The sequence below is a fragment of the Hermetia illucens genome, chromosome 1 (genome assembly GCF_905115235.1).
Source record: "Hermetia illucens chromosome 1, iHerIll2.2.curated.20191125, whole genome shotgun sequence".
Lineage (NCBI taxonomy): Eukaryota > Metazoa > Arthropoda > Insecta > Diptera > Stratiomyidae > Hermetia > Hermetia illucens.
The window spans coordinates 190,617,350-190,641,383 of record NC_051849.1 but is presented as its reverse complement, the minus strand read 5'-3'; the positions used below and the strand labels follow the sequence as shown (position 1 = coordinate 190,641,383).

The 24,034-nt window shown below is 42.8% G+C and overlaps 1 protein-coding gene across 2 annotated transcripts in view; it reads right to left on the bottom strand.

Moving 5' to 3' along the window:
• Positions 1-24,034, bottom strand: part of LOC119646944 (monocarboxylate transporter 12) — a 277,565-nt gene that overhangs the window by 77,481 nt on the left and 176,050 nt on the right. The window contains exons 2-4 of one of the 2 annotated variants that reach the window (XM_038047635.1): positions 22,427-22,954; positions 22,224-22,382; positions 21,718-21,961 (exon numbers count right to left, since the gene is read on the bottom strand). In XM_038047635.1, the coding sequence (XP_037903563.1) occupies positions 21,718-21,961; positions 22,224-22,259 (280 nt within the window). In that variant the 5' untranslated portion in view covers positions 22,260-22,382; positions 22,427-22,954. The remainder of the gene's footprint in view (positions 1-21,717; positions 21,962-22,223; positions 22,383-22,426; positions 22,955-24,034) is intronic. The other variant, XM_038047633.1, reaches the window with a different exon arrangement.

Below are 24,034 nucleotides of genomic sequence, written 5' to 3'. Positions count from 1 at the left end.
TTCCTCTGAGATTTTTCCCCGGTGCAGTGATATTTTGCTTCATCATATGTCGCTCCAATAATAGCTATTAGTTTCTTCCGAATGCCCCTCCTGCGTTGAACGCACATATCCCCTTTATTCACACTATCGAAAGCTCAAAACCGATGAACTCCACGAACTGTTCCAAAATGATTGAGTATTGATGTGGTCAATGCTGGAGGATAGAGAGCGGAGATCATCCTGCTCCCTATCCACTATGCTTTGGAGATGTTCTTTTATGTGTTCCAGAATTATTTTAGCTATTATCTTTGCGGCTTCACTCCGTTTAAGTGTATTGATGGCCTAGATGATTCACCTTCTGCTTGGAGGAACAGTCTGTATCCGCAAAATAGAATGCTTAGATATCATCCATAAGAGGTGGTACTTCACTGGATGTGTTGACCGTTAACAATGTCATCGAAAGGTTTGCGACCATTTGTAAGTTTTTTCGTGATACCGTATATTTTGCTTAACTATTGCGATTTGGGGAATATTCCGCTTCCCTGCCCGGCGCAATAGCAAATTCTCTCTTATCACGGCATAAACTACCTTCAAATGCTCGAAATTTCGTTCGGTATAGGAGTTCGGCGCAACTCGACAGAAGATTCGCCATTGTTACTACTTGGCTGTCCAAAGTATGAAAGCACATTGTCATTAGTGTGGCTAGAGAGGAGGAGTACTCTTTAGAGTTCCACTATTTTATTTCGCTTGGGCCCAGAATGTCCAGCTTGTAACGTTGGAATTCCGGCTCAAGTTGGAGGTAGCTAGCATTCTGAGGTTCCTCGCCACCGCTGTCGAGGAGCGTGCGCACTACATTCCAGAAACCAATCATAGTCCGTTTTCGATGGCCTAAGGTTGTAGCCGTGAGGTCAGTCCCTATTTTAGGCGCTGTTTCGTTAGTATTAAAGCTTCAAAATCTGCTGCCCAAAAACTTCTATCCCTTTTTATCCGCCTTCAAAGAAAGGCCAAGACATGTATACGACAATGCCTTAACGTCGGAGTCAGCTATTCTCGAGCAATGAGCCCGAGAAAGCACATGACTCCGGCGGAATCATCAAAAATATTCCATTAACTATGGACGGGGGGCTCGCGAAAATGAAAAGTATAAATTTCCAACTTCTTTGTTCAAATCAGTGGGTTCACAATCTCAATAAAGCACAGGGCGAGCTTATCCAGGGCATATAAACCACCATCGCATCACTAGACACGACAATGTAACAGACGTTAGCCAAGCCTTCAATGAGCACGTCAGCTGCAATACAAAGCGATGGAAGAAGCACTTGTGTCGAAAATCCAACTCAATCAATCTCAAATGACAATCAACCCTGACTGCATCAGCAAAACCAGTAACAACAGCAACCAAAAACAGGTCGGGAAACCGGAAGCTGGACGCTTCAGGTACGAAAGGTTTTGTGTATTTCTTAGTCCGTAGCACTTAATATATCCATATATTATGTGAGAGTATCCACTTTCGGGTGATATTGACATTCATAGTCTTCAATTTTCAAAGAAGCAACAAATTTGAGGTATTATAACTTTGTTAGTAATAGTGCAATTTCCACCAAACTTGGTAAGATCATGCTCTATATTATAGCCTATATCACTGCAAAATTTCATGGTACTAGGATGAACTTAAGGGGGGTTTCGAACCAATTACAAAAAATTGTAGTAATATACTATTATTAACTTTATTTAAACAGATATCGGCATGGAAGGTATTTCGGAGCCCAGGCACCATATAGTGGCTGCCTCCTGATTTTTTTCAGATTTTTCGGTTCGGTAGTTTCTGAGAATGGCACCCTTAAAGAAGTGATCACTTTCAACCCCCCGCGCTCCCCACCCTTCCAAAGAATGTCAAAACTAAGATCGGCTTTGAAAAGTACTAATCGAGACCTTTAATTTGATACCCCACATGACTATATTTGATGAAAACAAATTGTACACCCCCCTTTTGCATGTATGAGAAACCCCCCCTTAAATTCGACGTAAAAGGATTTCATTCACTGTATGCGTGAGCGTTCACAGTTCCCACCTTTCTACCAAATTTGGTGTCAATCGCTATAACCGTCTCCGAGAAAAATGCGTGTGACGGACAGACAGACAGACAGACAGACAGACAGACAGACGGTAAACCGATTTTAATAAGGTTTTGTGTTTACACAAAACCTTAAAAAGGCGGTGACGACTAAACTAGCTTTCAACAATCCGGTAAATTCGTAGTGACATAGTCGGTCACTAACAATGAGCTTAGTCGAAGATACCAATATTCGTATTCGTAGAACCTTTGCACATTGAAGATCGTGCTAAACCGTCATTTGGGGGGGGGGGGGGGATAGGAGAATGCATTGATTAGAAAATTAGGTCACTTACACTAATAACCAGAACCGAAAAAGGCTACTCGACTGCCACAAAACTTTTGGAAGAAAATAATACAAAGTATCTTCCTTACTCTCTGAGAAAATAAGAAGCCACATCCTACATTTTGGACTCCCCAGACGAAAGCAAACTGAACTAAAAACCGTCAAACGTTCCATCGCAACCAGGGCGAAAGATTTCAATCTTCATTTGAACCAATGGCCCGTCACTTTTGATGCAGCGTCCACTAAGGGGCAAATCAAAATTAAAAGCAAGCAGGTGCTACTACTCGTAGAATTACTAGCCAAATGCCATCCGACCTTCAAACATGAACAGTTACGTGGTCGAGGCGAATGATTCAAAATATCAACAGGTAGGGAAATAATCACCCCGTCAACTATCGCAACTCCTTCAATTTCGTCAGCCTACGTTAGAATCACCGACATTAGAATCAAGCCTCACACAGTGCTCCTTGCGAAATCAGATTGTTCTATTAATACAAACTCCAGTTTCCAAATTTCAACGTCTCTGCACTGATCGTCATCAGTCCAACGTCCGAAGCTGTTTCAGGTGTGAGGGATGGTCATACTCATCTCCGATAAATTCCTTTTCAACGAATCTTTCCCAGCTGCTCTCCGTTTCCGTTGTATATTGCCCTGGCCAAACCCTCGGCAACCGCGACCCCATCATTTACACTTCCCAGCCAACATATTCAGATAATGCTGGGTACCTGATAATATATAGATATGTAAATCCCAGGCATTCGCCTTGGTTCAGTGACGTTGATGACGAAGACGAATCGGATTTAACACGATTCTTTAATATTTCCTTCCTATTGTTCAGCTTCTAACAATATCATGAACCATGAATAGGGTCTCGGGAAATCAGGGAGTGAGTCAAAGGTCATTGCCGGAAACCAGCAGCGATGGCATGTAAGATGGCGCACAGTACCCATTATATATGTACGGGGCATGTCCAGAAAATAAGTATACTGGGGCCCTCGCGGTCGCAGCCTGATTCCTCCCTTTTAAAATCAGAGCAATTTGATATTTATATGTTGAAAATTATTAACACAGAATCATCTTTTGCAAAACATGACGACCCAAATTCCCGCCAGGTGCGAAATTATTGTGAAAGGAAAGACTCCAGATTTTTAGAGGAGGGGGGGGGGGGGGGGATTATGGGTATTGTCTACTAAACGTCTGTAGCATTTGAAATCAAACGACAGTCTCAGCGGTGACGTCACACCTTCTCCAACACCACCAAAAAAATACGAAACCACAATTTCATTCGCGTTTTAGGACCATAAAAGAATTATTTTATTGTAACATCTGGCCATGAACACGGTAAGATACTGTGAGACCGTAGAAAATTGACAAGGGCTGTTCAGAATAAAAGGAGGGGAAATGGGAGTCTGTTTGCTGCACAGCAGTTTCAAATCTCACACCGACAAAGCCCCTGCATTCGTTTAGATGGGATGTTCTACTCTCGTATTAAACTTTGTTATTGATAGTACGATTTCGACCAAATTTTCCAATATAATGTTGTATATCATGAGGCATATTACTGTCAAATATGGGTCTAGGAACTCAAGAAGGTCGTTCCAGTTAATTTGAAAAATACTTTGATTGATCTGTATTTGAGCAGATATGGAAATGTGGAGTACTTTGAGGGTTATATGAGAACGGATTCTACCTTGTTTTTTCAAAAGGTATAAAGTTTCGTAAGATTTAATGGCTGGTGAGGTTTAGGTAAATATTTTGAATTGAAGTTGATATGATCACTCGAAAATATTAACATATATTGAATATGATGGGCTCGGAACGGAATGAAGGCTGCTGGAGGTGGGGCAATGAACATTTTAAAAATTTTACACAGTGGGAATAGGGGAATACTGCATAAAACCAAGGAAATCTATCAACCAGTTTTACTCAAGCCAATGAAGGAACAACGATGATTCGCAAGTTGCGAAATAAGCGAATAATACATTGGTCCGTCTTCTGTTTTTTGGGGGAATTTAATAAAATCTCTATTCAAAAATTTTCGGTTGGGTATGCAAAAAAATACAACCACCAGCCTGTTCTTCTCAACATTTCCTCTCTGACGCTATAATGTTATTCCAAATTTTCTCTGATGGTTAACGATTCAATTGAACATGCGTTGACTACCCCAAACCAGACAACACCTTTCGTCACACCGATAATATTCTTACAAAGCATTTAAAATTCGAAATTATATTTCCATTTTCCTCATTATTGCGACTGAAAAATTGATGAAGTAGCATCCCTTAATTTTCTTCAAATTCCTAATCCTTCTGTGGGAGTTCCTTCCCTCACATATTTTTCCCTATCTTCCGATTTCTCAGGAGATGTGCTTTATCAAAACTTCGCAAGATAAGTTTGTTTACTTTATGAATTTCCCAACATCCTTTTTTACTGAAAACACTCATTTATCATTTCACCTATAAGCGAAAAGTTTATTCGTATAAGCAAAGCACTTATCACACAATCATACAAGTACCGATATAAAGATATTATCTAAAACCAACGAACGGTGAAAAAAAGACGGAAGGAACTTACTTTACACGCTTCGTCTTCTCTTCCTCCTTTTTCTCTGCATGGAATTCGCCAGTCGAGCAAATTTCAAAGAAACAAAATTGATTGCCACTCGAAAGTACTACAATTCCTTCCGGGACATTCAGCGCTAAAATACAGTCCTTATAGCCTTACATGGGGGTTGAAAGAAAAGAGCAATAAAGCCCGGTTCTTAGCCGTGGCACCAGTAAAACTGAAAGGAAGAATGCAAGGGTGGCGAAGGAAAGAAATAAAACATTTTTATACTATTCCACCCATTCAGAGAAGTGTGATAATTTATCCTTGTGCGGTAAAGTGAAAATGTTAAGCCTTTCAACGAAAGCCATGTTGTTTTAGGCGAACGCAGAAACAGCTTTGCTAATACCACCTATTTGCAATGGTCGCTGCAATCGAATATGGTGGAAAGTGGTGTAGTTGCTTCCCTTTGTAATGGAGTTGCACACGAAGTAGACGTGTTTCTGTAAGAACCGTTTGGAGAAAATTATAGAGCAACTATTTCAGAGTTCCCTATATATCATTGTGTTCATGGTGTTCGAACTTTTGGACGCTGGGAAAAAATATGGTCGTAAATTGGGAATTCTAAATTTATATCTTCTTCTTTTTCTTAAGCCCTTATCCCGTTCACTAACGGGTCGGCTCTTCGTGATCGGTTTCGCCATTTTGTTTTATCGAAAACCTGATCTGGATGCCCATCTAGCGTATCAACCCACCACTGTTTCGGCCAGCCTTTTGGTCACTTACCATCGACTTCGGTGTTCAGGCATTTCGTTAGCACAAATTACCTGACCACACCATCGAAGGCGTCTCTCTCTCAATCTCAATCCATGACCGGTGCAATCCCATATCGATTGCGGAGATCTTCATTTCGGATGTGATCAAAATGTGTCACGCCACTAGTCCGATACAACATCTTCGCCTCCATTAAAGCAAGACGTCGTTCATTGTCTTTTATAGTTGGTCAACCCTCCAAACCATAAAAGGCGACAGAGCGAACGACACTGCAGTAAATGTTAGATTTGAGACGTTCGTTGACACGTCGATCACAAAGAACACTACTAGGTTACGCTAATGCGTGAAGCAATTTCACGCCGCCGTTCCCCATTGGTTGATAACATTGACCCGAGTTATTTAAATCGCCCAGTTCTGAGCAGGTCACCGCCACTGCCAGTGATAGTGCCTGTTTCATGGGGTTCAAAAATTCAGTTTTTTACCGATTCAATCTGAGACCTCGTTGTATGAAGCCATTTTTGGACAAGTCGCTCCAGATCATTTTTGCTGTTGGACGCTAGGAAAACATGACCTGCATAAAGCAGTGTATAGGGCGCTGGATAGGGGCAAAGGATCAAGGCGCTCCCTTGATGAACACCAACAGAGGTATGAAGTGGTTTCGATACACCTGACACACTTCGAACTTTTCTTTTTAGATCGTGGTAGAGTAGATGAACCCAGCGCACGTAGGGCATACTAGATTAGTTCGTGCTTTCCCTAGATCCAGAAATGCAATGTAAATAGGGTGATGATTCTCACGGTGTTTTTCTATGAATAATCGCGCCGCGTGTATTGAGTCAGTAACTGCAGTAAAGTGGCGAAACTGTATCCAGTTCTTACAATACCTGTCCCGTACATTTGTTTGGAAGAAGATATGAGGTTACTCTGAAAACCTGGTAAATGCCAGAGGAATGCATGGGGGGATACACCGATGGCTCAAAACCAAAACACCGCTCGAATAAAAACAAGAAGTGGGATTTTCCTTTGCGGTCTTTCAGGCTGAACTGTATGCGATGGTAAGCGTGACATCCTGGGTGATTGACGAGCGATTGAAGGGCAGGCACATCGCAATTTGCAGTGATTGCCAGGATGCACTGAGAGTTGAAAATCCTTTAGGAACGTAGAAACCGTTTAAGCTCTTTTTCTAAATTCAATACGGTGGAACTACTTTGGGTCACTATTGTGTAAAAGGAAATGAAATCTCGGAATTCAATACGGTGGAACTACTCTGGGTATCTGACCATTGTGGTGTAAGACGAAATGAAATCTCGGATGCTATAGCAAAAGAGAATTCAATTTCCCCCATTCCGGGACTGAAACTGGCAATTGGAGTATCAGTAGCATTGGCCAAGTCTGCCTTCATAAACAGGGAAAAAGCTTGCCAAAATGACAGGTGGCAGGGGCTAAATGCTGCTAGACACACTGTCAGCAGGAAGAGTTGTAGGCCACAATTCGACATCTTAAAAATACATCCCAACAGCAGGCGCTACTTTCAGTTTTCCTACTGCATACAATAGAGTGGTTGGACTTCGTTGCAAAGGAGATGGTATTGATTTCGCAGATGACCTCGTGATCAAAAGACATCCCGGACGAATAGGCAGAGGCGCCAAATATCAAGTTGAAAAGAGTCAACGACTATGTGCCAGAGAAGGTAGCAAAGGCTAATTCATCTTTAGCTGATGAGAACGCCTGATGTCGGGGCCCAAATACAGTTGCTTCCATCATATTAGGCGATTGCGGCTTTACAGTTTCTTACCAGGCCAGAGGTAAATTGTCAGACACTACCTCACCTGCGCTGGGAGCAACGTGACCGAAGCGGCTCGCAGATATTAAGTGCTCCTTTATATAATTCGTAGAACACAACCTGACTACGAATTACATTGAGCGCAAATTTGCCCCTACTATTGACCAAAGCTTGGCCAGAGTTGAAAATATTTTTTTGAGAATTACGGGGTCCTAAGCCCTAAACGAGGGGTCCGTGGATAAAAAAAAAATAGGAAGTAAGTTGCTTCCCATTTGGTCCGGTCCGGCATCAAGTTGATACGCACTTAGGACCCCGCAATTCTCAAATAAATATAGTCGCTTATTCTAGGGGTGGTGAAATCCATCCTACTGTATCCGACTCTTGGGAAGGCGGGAGTATTAGAGAGCACCATGAACCGGAAAAGGTCATTAGTGCACTCAAACCGCTGGTCTTGACGGTCTCGCCGTTGCGTTATTTATCGCTGCCCTATAATTACCGCAAATCTCCTGCTTTCACTAGTACTTGTTGTCTTGAGAGTGCGACACCTTCTCCAGAGAGTAGAAGAAGGGGATTATGGTTAAGATTCCGAAGAAAGGAACCCGCTTTGAGTGTGACAATTGGAGGAATTTCTGCGTGTTTCCTGCCGTTACAAAAATCATAGCTAAAATATTCCTGAAACGCATCAAGGAACATCTCCAAAGCTTGATTGACCGAGATCAGGCTGATTTCCGCTCCAAATCCTCCTGCATTGACCACATCATCACCATACGGGTCGTTTCGGAACAGCGCGGAGTTTAGATATCCATTTTGTTTGCTTTTCATTGATTTCATAGAAAGCTTTCGACAGTGTGAATGGGGAGTGTATCGCAGGAGGCGTGTTCCGAAAAAACTAATAGCTATTATCATCGGAGACCGCCAGAGTTGCGTCTTATTATCGATATTATTTCTTCTTATTATCGATGACGTACTTCGTGATGCCTTGTAGGGAGAATGTGAAGAGTTCAATGGTCAAAAACATCTTCCGCAAACACCTCGATCATGCTCATGACATCTGTTTGCTCTTTCAGGGGGGTTTTGATTAATATGTATATCTAGGAAGCGTGGTCTCTTCAGATACCAAACTCGATGTCGCTTGACGCAGTAACAGCCATAATTACTACCCTGATTTCACAGTTTTGTCGACTGGCATCCAATGTTAAATCACGATGCAAGTCTCACTGCCACCAGTGAGATTTGAACCGCGACCCGTATGATAGCCTAGTGCTCTAAACACTGAGCTGTACGAACAAACAGAAGAGAAAATGGTTGTTTCACCAAGTTGCCACCAAGTGTTACCCACATAAAATTCAGAATTGTCAGAATCATCTTTACTTATCATTACCTATACCAACTTCCAAGTCTACTGTACCGTATCGGCCTCAGCAGTGCGAAATCTGCTACTGTGGTATCAAATAAGCAACGGATCTTTTCTGTAAGAGCTCAAAGCTTGTGGTGATCTCCACAGAGAACAACGTTGCTTTTCGACAGTTGAAATCCTTGCGGAGGTAAAAAACTGGCATCGACACCAAGTCTTTTATGCAAAAAAGGAGTGAAAAAGCCGGAACGACTTTTTTTTTTCATTGAGAAAATGCACAAATGGACAGCGAACCCAATTATCCGAGTTATAATAAGTACTATTTACCACCAGGAAATAGGTAGATATAGGGGTGTGTCCAACGCCCCTTAGAAAGATAGAATAGATAAAAATGTCAGGCGATGGCGGCTTTACGGTTTCTTACCAGGGCAGAGGCTAATCGTCAGACGCTGCCTCACCTCTGCCCTGGGAGCAGCGTGACCGTAAGGCCGTCATCGCCTGATATTTTTGTAAAGTTTGGGTGCTAAACCCTAAACGGGGGGTCCGTTGACCAAAAAAAGAGGGAGTAAGTTGCTTCCCATTTGGTCCGGTCTAGCATTAAGTTGATGCGGACTTAGGACCCCACAATTCTCAAAAAAAAATATAGAATATATATATATATGATGATCAAAATCTCTTGTCATCCTTTCTTAAAAGGCGGCCAATTTCCTCCTACTTTCGCCTTATAATTGACACGTCGACTGGCACCTGTTCCCTCGGCGCCGGCATCCTTCATTCGGGACTATGTTGGACTAGAGTACATCGAAAACTTGTCGGAGACAGGTGGTACCGATAGCTTTTAGCCTTTGAGAAACAAACATATTTTTTAACCCTAGATGCTCATTCCAGGCAACAGTTGTTCCCTTCTTCAATACACTCTTAACTAAAGCACAACATTTACGATTAGAAAATATATAACGCTTTTATTATATTTCTTTATAAAGTCAAAAACAAAATTGAAATTGATTGACACTTTGGATGTTCCACCGGCTAATGAAGATTGGAAGAGGGGGATGGCCAGTCAGACTAAGAATTTTGGTTTTATTGATGTTTATGTTCAGGCCGACTCTGCTTGCTTTCCTCTCTAAATTCGTAGCCATTTGCCCAAGAGAGCAAACAAATGGGATTGGTGAAGTTAGGGTGCCTGGAGAAACAATGGCCCGTTGAAGTCCTCCAGACAAGGTAGTGTGAAAAATATCACGAATAACAAGAAGAGATATTCCCGGCGATAGAATGCAGCCCTCGCGGGGTCCGCTTTGGATCTCTAATTCGGAAGCTATTACTGGGAAAAGACCGGTATATGACTGGTGGAAAGTGATTCCCAAACTGAGCTGATTGAATAAGTGCTGTCGCCATGTTGTCGGGGATCAGGACCCTGTCCGCAAGGAATTCATCTGAAATGGCTCTTGTCACAAAGTTTGCCCGGAAGTTGTCTGTCTATTAGGTGAACACAAAAAGGGTATCGGAAGAGAGAATAAATCCAGGAAGATTCCAGCAGATAGTTTTTGCGGTCAGGTAGAAAAGCCGACAGATCAGTAAGCGGAGGTCAAAACTCTGAAGCAGAAATGCAAGGATCTACACGAGGTTACACTGTGGTAAGATATATGAGTTGCATTAAAACTGTTAAAAACCAAAAACGTTATGGAAAGAATTGGTTTCCTAGTGGAACCAGCGGTTAAGTTAAGTTTCACGTGCAAGATAAAACTGAGTCCCCCTCGATTTCGGTTATTTTACAGCAGCATGAACCAGTCGACATAATAGGTCGAAAAAATGGACGAAGTGCGGAGAAGAGGGTCACCTCATGAAAGATTGCACTTGAGAACCATGATGCATGTTTTGGAAGGGAAAGGTGACAAGCGAAAGGCAAATGGTGAGAGGAGTTCGGCATATAGAAGGGAGTTGAATTGCATGTCTAAATAACGTTGGCACAAAAAACCCTCAACTACTGTGAGGCAGCTCAGGATCTACTTCCACAAACCATTAGAGAGTCAAATGTAAAGGTGGCGCAAATCGTAATAGAACAGCAACAAAATTAGGTTATTGCTACGCGGGAAGAAGATATGACTTGTAATGCTGCAATTTGGGCATGTGGAAGAGAAGCCATGAAGAAAATAACATCCCTGCGAGCTGCTTTGTAAGGGCAAAAAACAACTTCTGCAATATCTACAGCTGCTATGCTCCACCTGGTGCTACAAAAACACAATATGAGAATTTTTGGTTGATGTTGGACAGGATCGAATGGAGAGCAACTTACTCCTAGGTTTTTTGGTCGACGGACCCCTCGTTTGGGGCATAACACCCAATCATTCAAAAAGAAAGACTAACAGTTTCATCCAGAGCAGAGGGAAATCATCAGACGCTGCCTCACCTCTACTCTGGCAGCAGAATTAATTCGGCATATGGGCCATATAGGACAGTCGAATTATTACCTAGCATAGTTTCTTCCGTTTTTGCATCTCCTGAGATTGGAAAAGTCCCTCGACAGCCCCGAATGCGCCACTTTACCCGACGACCCGGAGCATATTATGTTCCGGTGTCTGAGATTCATGAATAAAAGAAAGGGTATGAGTGACGATGGTGAGCTAATCTTATAATCTCTTGGAAAAATGCTAAGGTCCAAGCCGAAGTGGAGCGCGGCAAACGCAGCTATAGCCCCGATACAAGAGAAGCTCCAGGAGCTGAATCAAGCCCGGAAAGCACAAAGGATACTAGGTTAGATCCTATTGGTGTAGACTAAAACTCCCCCCGCGAAAGAATATTTCATGGTGGTGCCACGGGCATATGGGTTGAAAATTAGTTTGCTTCTAGAGGGCGCGAATCTCACACCTACTGAAACCTGCCGAGGCAGTGCCTTTCTAAGATTTTCGCCTTCATTCTTTAACAAAAGCCGGCTGTCCTGTTTGGCGATATGACGGTAAGTTCGGTTTATGTATTTACTCTTGATATTAGATCCTTACCATGGTACCGCTTCCATATTTAGTTCAGCATTTTCAGAATTGATGCAGTTTTGTTGGATATTATCCTTGATATAAAGTTGTGAAACACGACCCTCAGACGAAACAGTGAGTAGTGGCCTTATGCGTGAATTTTTCGAAGTAGTTTATACTCGCTCTGAATATTAGGGCTTACACATAAGATTGACATATCTGCGGTCGAAACTGCATATCCCTTCTTTCTTTTAAAAAACCTCCTTTAGAAAAATCTTCATACGCCATGTAGACAGGTAAGAGGAGCCAACATATCATCTCACTGTTTTGTGCTCAGAATTTATAAAGGAATTATGAAGTTAATTGGGAAAAGTCATTATTTTGAGGGACAGACCCTATCATACTGTGCTCACTTTGAAACTAAGTCGTACATAGCTCCTTTAATGGGCAACCAATCCAACTATTGCTATAAAATTGTTAAATTATCTATGTCATCTGCAGATGTCCTCTAAAGATATTTTTCTCTTATTTCAAATTTATGCGAAAAAATGCAATCGCTATCTATTAACTTTACAATTCTCATTACCACAGTATGAAAGTGAAGCTGAAGGAACTGAATGGAAATTAAGTGAATCTGACCAAAAAATTTCCCAGAAAAAGTATGGAAGTTGACGTCAAGTGAGAGGAGGAAACTTTCTAATATTGTTATCAAGTTTGAAAGACACCTGCAGGTCTGCTTGTAAAAAACGCGAATAAGTTTTCTAACATCTGCGACGTAAAATTGTAGGGATTAGAAAATATAACGCACAAATTTTGCAACCGAAAGAGTTCATAAATTTTCCGTAAAATGAATGGTTTTCTTCTTTAATAGGTATGACTGCTGCTTTTCCCCAATGGATACCTATTACATGGTAAATAAAACAGTTCTCGGATTATATCAAATCTGTATATCTCGAAATGTATCTCGTCAATACAAACAGTAAAATAGCCTAACAACGACAGCCACCCGCTTTCCAATAACAATTTCAAAAAAATTATAATGGTGAAAAAACGAGTAATAAATCCTCCTCGTCAAACACCAGGTGGTGAACTCATTATTTGTAAAAGTCCTGCAAGGAAGTCAAGAAATGTCACGATAAATAAAAAAGTGTCAAGACCAGGTCCGGTTTAAAATTGGATTTATTTCGAATTTTATTGATTCGCAGTTATGAAATTATTGGCAGTTTGTACTTCGAAGTTATAGTTTGAAAGATTTTATGAAGCCTACACCTAACCATCGAAATCCTTGAAATTAGAGGCATCGCACTGATTCATTTAACAGCTTGTCAATCTGCTCGTTTTTATCAAAGAATGAAACGGAGAAAGACAAAAGCTCTCCCAAAGGTATTCCAAGCCCGCTTGAGAAAGAGGAACGGAACAGTCTTTGTAATCTGCATGACCATGTAATATCTAGGCATTTCAGTGAGCAAGCGGGGTGGGCGTAAATCTTATCCTTATTATTCCCAGATGTAAATCGATTGCTTGGGAGTCGGAATTCTTCCAACGTACTTTGCTTCCTCTAATAAACGGTTTCAGTGGAAGTGAAGGCCGAAAAAGGTAGATCTTAGATGTCATTCAATAGACCTCGTTATCTGTCAACCTACCATCATAGAGGTATTAGTCGATTTATGTCTTCATAACAAAGTTACTGAGATCTCTATATACAAGCTAAATTAGTATCACTGGAAAGTAGTTTTCACTTTATGTTTCAATGTTAAAAAATCAACAGCTCTACTACAAAACCCCATCTACACCTCCACGTGGTGACCGCTGGGAGCTCTTCTTAACGAAAAGCGGCAGACGGAGAAGGATGAAGGCGAGTCTCCCGCGCCTAGAAGCGAGATAAATTGTACCAACTGATTCCCCAGGATGGGGGCTGGGTAGAGCTGACAACCCTACACGGAAAACCGAAGTTACGAGGCCACAACAGGAGCTTCGGACTGGACAGATAAGACAACGACGAACCCGACGACGAAAATGGAATAACGATTTGCGTATTTTCTCATGGAACGTACAGAGCTAGCCGATACCCTGTCCCAATATAGGGCTGATGTAACTGTAATGCTGTTACATGTGTACATGTGTTGGATAGGGACAGGTTTCTGCGAGAAGAGTCGTAACACCAGATATTATAGTGGCCATCCAGTACCATGTGCTCAGATTAGTTTTCTTAGTCAGCTTAAAAATGAAACCTGCTGTTATCGGCTTAGAAAACATAAGCGAACGGCTATGCACTCTGCACTTGGGAGGCAAATTTAGAAATATAAGCCACATTAACGTTCACGCCCATGCAGGGGACACTGTAGAGTCGGAGAAGGATACCTTCTATGAGGCAGTTGAACGAAACCTCGAAGTCTGTCCCAGATATGATATCAAAATCATACTTGGGGATTTTAACAGCCAAGTAGGGAAGGAGCCCGTATTCAGGCAATACGTTGGCTTACATCAAAATGCAAACGATAATGGACTGCGAATTATTCAATTAGCAGTGTCCCAGGAAATGTTGGAAGAACCTGGTTTGCGCGGAAAGCGGTTCACAAACACACGTGGGCATCTCCAGATGGGACCATTTCAACCAAATTGACCACGTGTTCATCGAACGCCGCCACCTCTCAGCCTTAATGAATGTCAGAATATATTAGGGGACTAATATAGGATCGGCTGACAATCTCGTTGGCATGGTGCTCCGAGCTCGAATAACAACACCAACCAGATCCCCTCTGACCATCAGGTGAGAGTTAATACTGAAGCCACAGCACACAGCACAGCCCTCCACAACACCTATAAGAGGGAAATGGATACCGCAATAACCGCAGTCAACAGAGGACCCGGAGATAAAGCATCAACAAATGATCTTCACAATCACCTGGAGAACGTTATCATGAATACGGCCACAAACATATTTGGCCCCACTCGCAAAAAGAGTCGGAACGGCTGGTTTGACGATGAATGTAAGCTAGCAACGGAACAGAAGAATGCCGCATACCGAGTAATGTAGCATTCTCAAAGAACGCGGGCACGCGCAGAGACTTACCACGAACTTCGTCGAGTGGAGAAGCGACTTCACAGACGGAAAAAGGAAGCCTGCAAGAACCAACAGATTTGTGAATACGAAAAGTACAGGGAGCAACCGCACCAGGCGCGAAATTTTTACCAACAAGTCAGCAGGATGAAGCCTTATACATCTCGATGCTCACCCTGCCGAGACAAAGAGGGGAATACTGGAGCGATGGGTTGGGTACTTTGATGAACTACTGAACAACCAGAACATCGGCGAGTTGGAGGTCACGTCAACTGAAGACGACGGACAAATACTGCCACCACCAAGTATAGAAGAAATAGTCCGTGCAATTCATCGGCTTAAAAATCATAAGTCGCCAGGAGCAGATGGAATTACAGCCGAATTGGTTAAATATAGAGGCGACCAGTTACACCAAGTGGTTCATCAACTTGTGCTCAAGGTATGTGACAGCGAATCAATGCCTAACGATTAGCAACGAGGCATTATGTGTCTCATACATAAAAAGGGAGATATCACACAGTGCAGCAATTATAGAGGTATCACGTTGCTGAGTACCATCTATAAGATATTCTCCACTATCTTGCTAGGCTGGATAGCCCCATATGCCCAGAACATCATTGGCCCATACTAAAGAGGCTAAAAGCAGCAGGATCACTCTGAAGACCATTCGATATCAACAACGGTCTACGACAAGGGGATGCCCTATAATGCGTCCTCTTTAACCTGGCCCTCGAGAAAGTGATCCGTGATATTGAGGTAAATGCAAGGAGTACGCTCCTCTTTAGGTCCACCCAACTATACAACAACGATATCGACATCATGGGAAGAATGACCCAAGATGTACAAAGTGCCTTCATCCAGATCGAGCAGGTGGCAATTAAGGCGAGATCTTGGATATACAACCAGCAACATCAAACCGCACTGGTCAAACGGGAAGAATAAAGATAGGAGACTACAACTTTGAGACCGTTGATAATTTCTCCTATCTAGGGTCGAAAATCACAACCGATAATAGTTACCATGATGAAATCCGCACACGGTTGTTAGCAAACAGAGCATATTTCAGTTTACAAAAACTGTTCTGCTCGAAACGTCTCACCATAGGGTCAAAGCTCTTACTGTACAAGACAATGATTTTGCCAGTCCTCATATGTTTCTCGGAGACTTGGGTTCTTAGCAAAAAAAATTGCGAACTCTTGGCCGCGTTCGAGAGATGAAACTTCCGAAGAATTTTTGGCCCCCTACATGAGGATGGACGATTCCGTAGTCTACATAACGACGAAATCTATGAGCGATACCATGACCATCAGATTGTGGATAAAATCCGGCTGAATAGATTGCGGTAGATTGGTCACTTAATCCGTATGGATGGGGACGATCCAGCCCGGAAAGTCTATAAAGGCAATATCTATGGTAGAGAAAGAAGACGAGGCAGACGTCGGCTGAGATGGAACGATGGCGTAAGTCAGGACGCCAGACAGATTTTATGGATATCGAATTGGTGGACCTCTGCGCAAAACCGGGATGCCTGGAGTTCCTTATTAAGGCAGGCCGATATATCCTGCTCATAGATAGTGAGTTCCATTTTGCGGTATGCAGTCAAAATTTGGGGAACAGCGCTGCATGTTTCAACGCACATAAATTGCGTTCGGTTTTCAGGAAAACAGCGCTAAGGGTGTGCTTTGCCTTCAGGACCGTCACAGATGATGTGGCGTGTGATGTCGATGGACATTTTAACATCAGATTCAGCTCTCCCTTATCATAGGTGAAAAAAAATGAAAGGGAAAGATTTATAAGTAGATGCTAAGAGCGATGGGAGCCATCAAAAAAGGGTCGTTGGACTTACAAGTTGATCCTTCCCATCCAGAAGTGGTTGGAGAGAAAGCATGGAGAGATCAATTATAACCCCGCCATTTCAGAGGGATACCGTCAGCGTCTCTGCAAGTTTAAATAGCATACTTCATGTTAGTGTCCAGATTGCGAAGGGGTGCCGCAATATCCAACACACGTATACTTCCAATGTCCGAGATTCGTGGAAGAAAGGAGAGATTTAGAGGAAACTCTTGGTGAAATGCTATCATCGGGAAATATTGTCGCCGGGATCCAAGACAAACTGCGAAAAGCGGAAAAACTTGGGAGGGCCCGGTTACCAACGGCGAGGGTAAAAGAAGGAAGACCTAGCTAAAGTGAGCTAACTTGACCCCGTGATGTAGTATCTAATGGTGATTCGACGGGGCAGGAAGAAATCGCGGGTGGTTTTAGTGGGTAAAAACCCGACACTCTGGCGTAACCAGGCCAGAGTCTTTTGAAGATTGCCACCTGCTTAAAAAAGGTCTACCTTGAAGAAGTGAACCGCGTTGCTCGCGAAACGTCGTTAATGAAACCATCGGGAATCCGGAAAATATAAAAATTCAGTTCAACTTGCTTTCCACGTCTTCTAATTCATAAAATGACATGACATCCCAGATTAGAAATCACTTCATCAATTGGACCACATTTTTCTTGATAATAGGGCTGCAATGTGAGATGCCAATTGCCGTATTAACTACTATCTTAAAGGAACAAAATAATTTGACGACAATGAGGGGAGGAATCAAAGTAAATAAAACGACATTCATTACCCAAAGAAAAAAGACGAAGAGTTGAACTAAGGACGAGGACGAAAAAAGGAAAGGAAAGTTAATTCCTAATCATTCAGTTGATTTGATTGAAAAGAAATGTATCGGGAGATTGAGCTTCGAATTTACCCGATTCTTCTAAGGTCGATCCTCCTGCATGCCTGTCAAACATGGGCGATAACCTAAGTGTCGGAACTATCGAAAAGTGATCTCGAATGGCTGGCTCTTTGGAAAATGATTCCCCCATTCGGAGGAAGAAGTCGGAATGGTTAACTTTAATTAATTCCAGAAAACTCCACTTCTCAGGCAAAAAAATTCGAGAAAAGGGTTATTGATGAAGGTGTGCAGACTGACTGGAGCATCGAACTGAAGGAGATGATCAGATAAACGAGAGAATTGGAACCGGTGTATTTATTAAGGGGGCCTGGTTGAAATTTGAGCGCCGTACTATTTCAAGAAAGTAGTAAATAAGGTTATTTTTTCTCTAGGAAAGTAGCAGATGCTACCAAACTTTTTAACATTTTCTTCGGAATTTACCTTGTTATACCATAACTGTGGGTGTTGACCATCAAATGTTGTATTAATCTCTGATCTGTTCTTGACAGACTGACGATAACGTAGTATCTTCTGAATGATATATACACATACTGTGATCAAAAAGTAAGGTCAATTTGTTTATAAAATGTAAATTCTTTATATATTCTTCTAAATCAATTTCATCCCCTTCAAAGTAATCTCCGTCCAATAAAACGCAACGCTTTTTCCAGTCCTGGGAACAGTGGGAATAGTATTTTTTTGGTATAACCTTCAAGATCTCCTTCGATTCGGTTTTTATCTCCTCAATCGTGTCAAAACGGTCTCCCGCATTGGCCTTTTGAGTTTGCTGAATAGCCAGAAGTCGCAAGGAGCCAAATCAGGCGAATATGGTGGTTGCGGAATGATGTGAGTCGAACCAATGCAGTATGACATGGTGCATTATCGTGATGAAGGAACCAAGAGTTGTTCACCCATAATTCCGGCCGTTTCAGACGAATAGCTTCACGCAGACGACGCATGACGTTCAAATAATATTCTTTATTGACAGTTTGGCCCGGCGGAAGGAATTGATAGTGCACCTTACCACGATAATCAAAGAAAACTGTCAACATGACCTTGATCTTCGATCGACTGTGCGGTGGTCTTTTCGGTCTTTTTCTGTCTTTTGCACGATATTCGCTGGATTGGTCGGTGGTTTCAGGGTCGTATGCGTAAATTCAAGTCTCTCACAAAACACCTTTCACAATGGTTTAGGCTGAGCCAAATGATATTCCAACACTATCAACGAGGCCTCTAATTGTCAATCTACGATTTCCAAGCACCAAATCTTTGATTTTTTTGGACGTGAAAAATTCACTTTTGGTTGTTGACAAAAACACGTGTAACTCTGAGATAATTAAACCTTTTGACAGACAGACGCTTGGCAAAGGTGATAGACAATCCTGATTAGGGAAAAAAAATTGCCTTCCTAATGTTCGGGAGTCTTAAATGACAATTTCACCTTGCTTTTTGCTCACAAGTATGTACGAGCCGTGGACTATTCATTCGAACAAAACTCCAACTTGACGTAGTTGGAGGCGAAATTGGCATTGAATGGATCACACTTTAGGAACAGGCAACAACTCCATGCTATTCAAATGTGGGAAAAGTAACGGCCTAGATTTCGATGTTTTCACGAGCTGAATGGCGCTTTCAACAGCTTTACTTTCCTTATGGACTCTATTGAAGGATGGCTCCTGGATATTGTCAGCCCGATGCCCGTTTTGTTTGCCCCACATATTCATTTTGATCGAGGTCACATCATTCTCAAACACTAACTGACTTTGCTTGCTCAGCCGATTTAACCGATTTTTGCTACTTACTGCCCCTATGTGGGCTTTTAAAAGCGGGTTCTTTTGATTCGGATATCTGCAAGGTAACATACAAACCTGTTGTATAGTTTAGAACGATGCCCTCTTCTTGCTGACGGAAAGTACGATTGATCACTTCGACATTCCCTGATTTTGCAGCGCTCATGGTCAGCCACTTATAAAGTTTCCTATCTTTCCTCAAGTGCGTTGCGAAAGGTGTGCCTGTGGGCCGCAAAATGCGGACTCAGCATAAACCCAACCAAAACGCAACTGATGCTATTCACCACCAAGACAAGGATACCGGAATTGCATCGACCACGGCTGAATGAACAAAGATTGGTTCTTTCCTCTAATGTAAAGTATCTGGGTTTAATCCTGGATCCAAAGCTAAATTGAACCTAGAACTGAGGGTTAAGAAGGCCTATATAAGGTTCTGTGCCTGCAAGAAAAGCTTTGCAAAGAAATGGGGTCGGGCCGAGGATGGTTCTCTGGATATACACCGCTGTAGTGCATCCGATCCTAACGTACAGCTCTATTGTATGGTGGCAGGCTTTGAAGAAAAAATACATCTCCTCCCTCTAGCCCTGCATATTAAATATGTTGCAGCGTGCAGTGCCGTTAGACTACGCGCGTCCGGAGGCTGGACAGCAAAGTCCTACGGCCACAGCAACATCCTAGATGAAGTACCTCGGGAAATCTGGGCATTCCCCACGGACTATGCCACACGCAAGCTGAACTTCATGAGAAACTTTGCTGTGGACTTTCCAACCAGGACAAAGTGGAAGTCGGCGCGGGGGTTTTCTCGAATACACACAATATATCCAAGTCATATGGTCTCTCAGGTTTCGCCAGTGTATTGCAGGTGGAAGTACTGGCCATATTGGAAGTCTGCCGATTGCTAGAGCGACATTGGAGCCCCAAGCGGAATATAGCCGTTCTGGCCGACAGCCAAGCGGTCATCAATGCCTTGTACCCGGCGACGACATTTTTCAGGCTGGTGGGGCAGTGCAGAGATGCCCTGAACTGTTTTGGGGCACGCTCAAGGTCACACTCCTCTGGGTTCCCCGGCATAGGGAATGAGCGGGCTGACGGATTGGCCAGACAAGGCTCTGCTCTTGGCAGTCCCTCGGCGAATACAGTCGGTGTTCCGTTGGTGGCTGTTGGGGGCCGAGTCTACTCGCACTACCTAGCAGCCGCGGGCCTAAGATGGCGAAGGCTTACGAGCTGTGCCAAGTCAAGGAGAATTTTGGGCGCTTATAACATAGCCTGATCACGAGACCTCCTGTGCCAGACGCGTGCAAATGCATTCAAGATTACGGCGGTCTGCACGGGGCACTGGCCCATAGGGGACCATGCGGCTAGGCTCGGCTTAGCCTGCAACTCGCATTGCCGAAGCTGCGGAGAAGGAAGGGAAACCCTCCTGCACTGTCTCTGTGATTGCCCAGCTCTGGCTAGAGTCAGGCTATGGACCATTCTTTAGGGACCCCAGAGAGAGAACTGCTTTCTTTCGCGAATGCTGCGGCTGGACTCTGCCTCCCTGCTCCCTTAACAACAATCACGGTCTTAGGAGTTTGTGGCATCAAAACGGCGCACCAAAGCGCTAATTGAGCTCCTCGGAGCGACCACTGATACTTACCTACCTACATACTTTCCTCAAATGCAAGCAAAAGTTTCCTGCCTTCCTCGTTCATTCCCTGATGTTCAATGTCCTTTATAAATTCTGACAGATGAAACCTGTAACCAAAATTCAACAGCGTTGGACAAGAAGCTGGTTCAAGGCATTATACCCCAACAACATACTCGTACATTACATGTGGTTATCAGCGAATACACTAAGAGGGAGTCGAGAGACTTTGCGGAGGCAACATGCGAGCTAAGCTGCTGCGAATCATGCAGTCAGGAACGGTAGTCACAATATTATAAATTGAAAACATATATTCGTACATAGAACTTACTCTAGTCCAGAAACGAAATCTCGATCCTGCAACCCCACTCACATGCAGATAATTACCTCGTCATCAATAGTAACAAATTAATTTATGTCCAGTTGACACTATGTAAATCCAATAAAGGATGTTCTTTTAAAGAGCGCCATTATCCTATTATGTAATTTATCATAGAGATTGCCAGGTAACCATTGAACAATTCCAACCAGTGGCCAAAACGGCGCCATTTAGTCGGAAAACAATTTGAATAATCCTCCTCAAATATTCCACAGTGTTGATCCCCACCACAATGGCAAGGTGTCCTCAAATGTAAACGAAAATTGAACACCTCTCCCTATTCATCTCGATGAATGCAATTAATTCAAGCTTTATTGAATTACATGAATAAAACTCGCCAATTCACCCACCTGAATAACCTGTAGCATAGCTTCCGTTCTGATGTATGCTGGAATGATAGTGGCTATTAGTGTCCTGTCTGGTCAGGGTTGCATAATTGCTATTGGCTACATTACAGGAACAATTGCAGTAAAGCCGCTGATAGTTTGTATCCGAAAACGATATCGATCTAAGTGCAGGCGGGACGACGTTTGGTTGCATTTGCTGCATTGATCCGGGCGGCGGGGGTGGTTCCGGGACAGGAGAATTCGATACCTGCGAATTGTAAATAAGTAATGAGAGAACAAAGGGTACATGTGATGCAAAATTGTACATTTGAACAACGAACAAACATATTCTGTTTGGTAGGCTTTGCAGGGAAGGCGAATTGGGTAATATTCGTTACAGAGAACTCGTCCATGTCCCAAATTCGCTGTTTCCCTCAGGGCTGATAACTTCTCCGAAATGTAATTTCAACCCACGGTACTTTTGATGCTTCCGCGTATGATTTAAGGATAATTGGAATTGAATTGCTCACCTGAGATGACGCATACCCGTCCTGAGATGGCAACATTTCGTCCGTTTGCGTCTGAATATTCTGCGGCAAATCAGTCTGTTGGGCAGTCGAAGTTGTAGTCAATCCCGATTTTACGCTCGACTGTGCTTGATAAGTTTTCGTATCCTGCTGGGAACAAGACTGCTTAGGGATGAACTGAATATTATGTTGTGGTAATTACTCACTTTAGTCGACGACGATGTTGTTGCTTGAATGGAAGACAGTCGTGGGCAAGATGTCCACCAAAGGGTGGCTGGTGGGCGACCACCGAAATAACGATATTGACTAAAGGAATTTGGATCGTTAAGGGATTTGCTACAGGTACAATAGTAACATTGTCACGGAAGGACATTTTGGGTATGAGTACATTGATAAACTGGTGGGGTTTGGAAGCAGGAACAATGTTGTCGATAGGTGTTTGGAATTTGAGGACAACTATGATAGTGTAGGCTCTGTGGCTGGGAGTAACAGGTGCAATTGCAGGCTGTGGCGTAGTTCACATTTTGAGCGGAACGTGTCCATCGATTATTCACCGAGCCATGGCCACAAGTACAGTACATCTTTATTCCAAACAGGAGTTATTATCGATTGTTTTGTGCCACCGCTGGAAGGAGTAGTTTGCTACGTTAATTGCAATTGTGATCCACTTCTGGTGTTGGCAGTTGTTGAATTGGCTTTGCCATTTTAAATAATTATCATCTCATGTTGAATATCTGGAAAGGATACAGAAAGGGGGTATTAGAGTTGAAATGCAAAAACATAAAATAAAATACAAAATTACTTTGGGTTATTTATGTGTTTATAGGCTCCAGTGTAAAAGGGTGAAACCCGAGGTAATCAAAAGTGTGGTAAAATTTCAATAAGGTTGGCTTTCATTTTAAACGAAATCATAATATCTATATTTATTGAGGTGATATGCGACTACTATCAAATTAGGGTGTTTTGATTAAGGGAAGCCATTAAAGTACGTTCATCTTGAAGAGTAACATTTAGTAATGACATAAAGATAAAATAAGTCGGGAAACCGGAAGCTTGATGCTTCAGGCAAAAAAGGTTTCGTGTCTCCCTATGTGAGAAGCATAATGCAGTTCTCCATTGGCGGATATCATTGACTCGAGATATTTAAATTGTTCAGTGCTGTCAGCTTCAATAACCTGCCCAGAACTGAGCGAATTAAATATCTCGGGTCAACCAATGGAGAACTGCGTAATGAAATTGTTTCACGAATTGATGCGGCCTGGTTAAAGTGGCATTCCACAACTGGTGTTCTTTGTGATCGACGTATCAACGAACGTCACAAATCTAAGATTTACCGCAATGTCGTCCATCTGCCCCTCTCTGTAGTATTGAGTGTTGGCCGACTATAAAAGACAATGAATGGCGTCTTGCGGGAATGAGACGAAGATGTTGCTTTGGACAGGTGGTATGATCCGAAATGAGGATATCCGCGATCGTTATGGGGTTACCCCGATCGTGGAGAAACTACGTGGAAGGCGCCTTCGATGGTATGGTCACGTAAAAGCGAATTCACTTATCAAGATTGCTCTGAACATCAAAGTCAATGGTAAACGACCAAAAGGCCGGCCGAAACAACGGTGGCTTGATACACTGGATGGGTATTTAAAAGCCTGGAAATTGCATCCAGATCAGGCATTTGATAAAATAAAACAGCGAAACCGATCATGGCGAACCGACCCCGCTTATGAACGAGATAAAGGCTAAAGAAAAAGAAGATGTCAGGAGCGACGAGTGTATGACAGCTCCGTGTTACATAGTTAAAAATGTCATTGCCC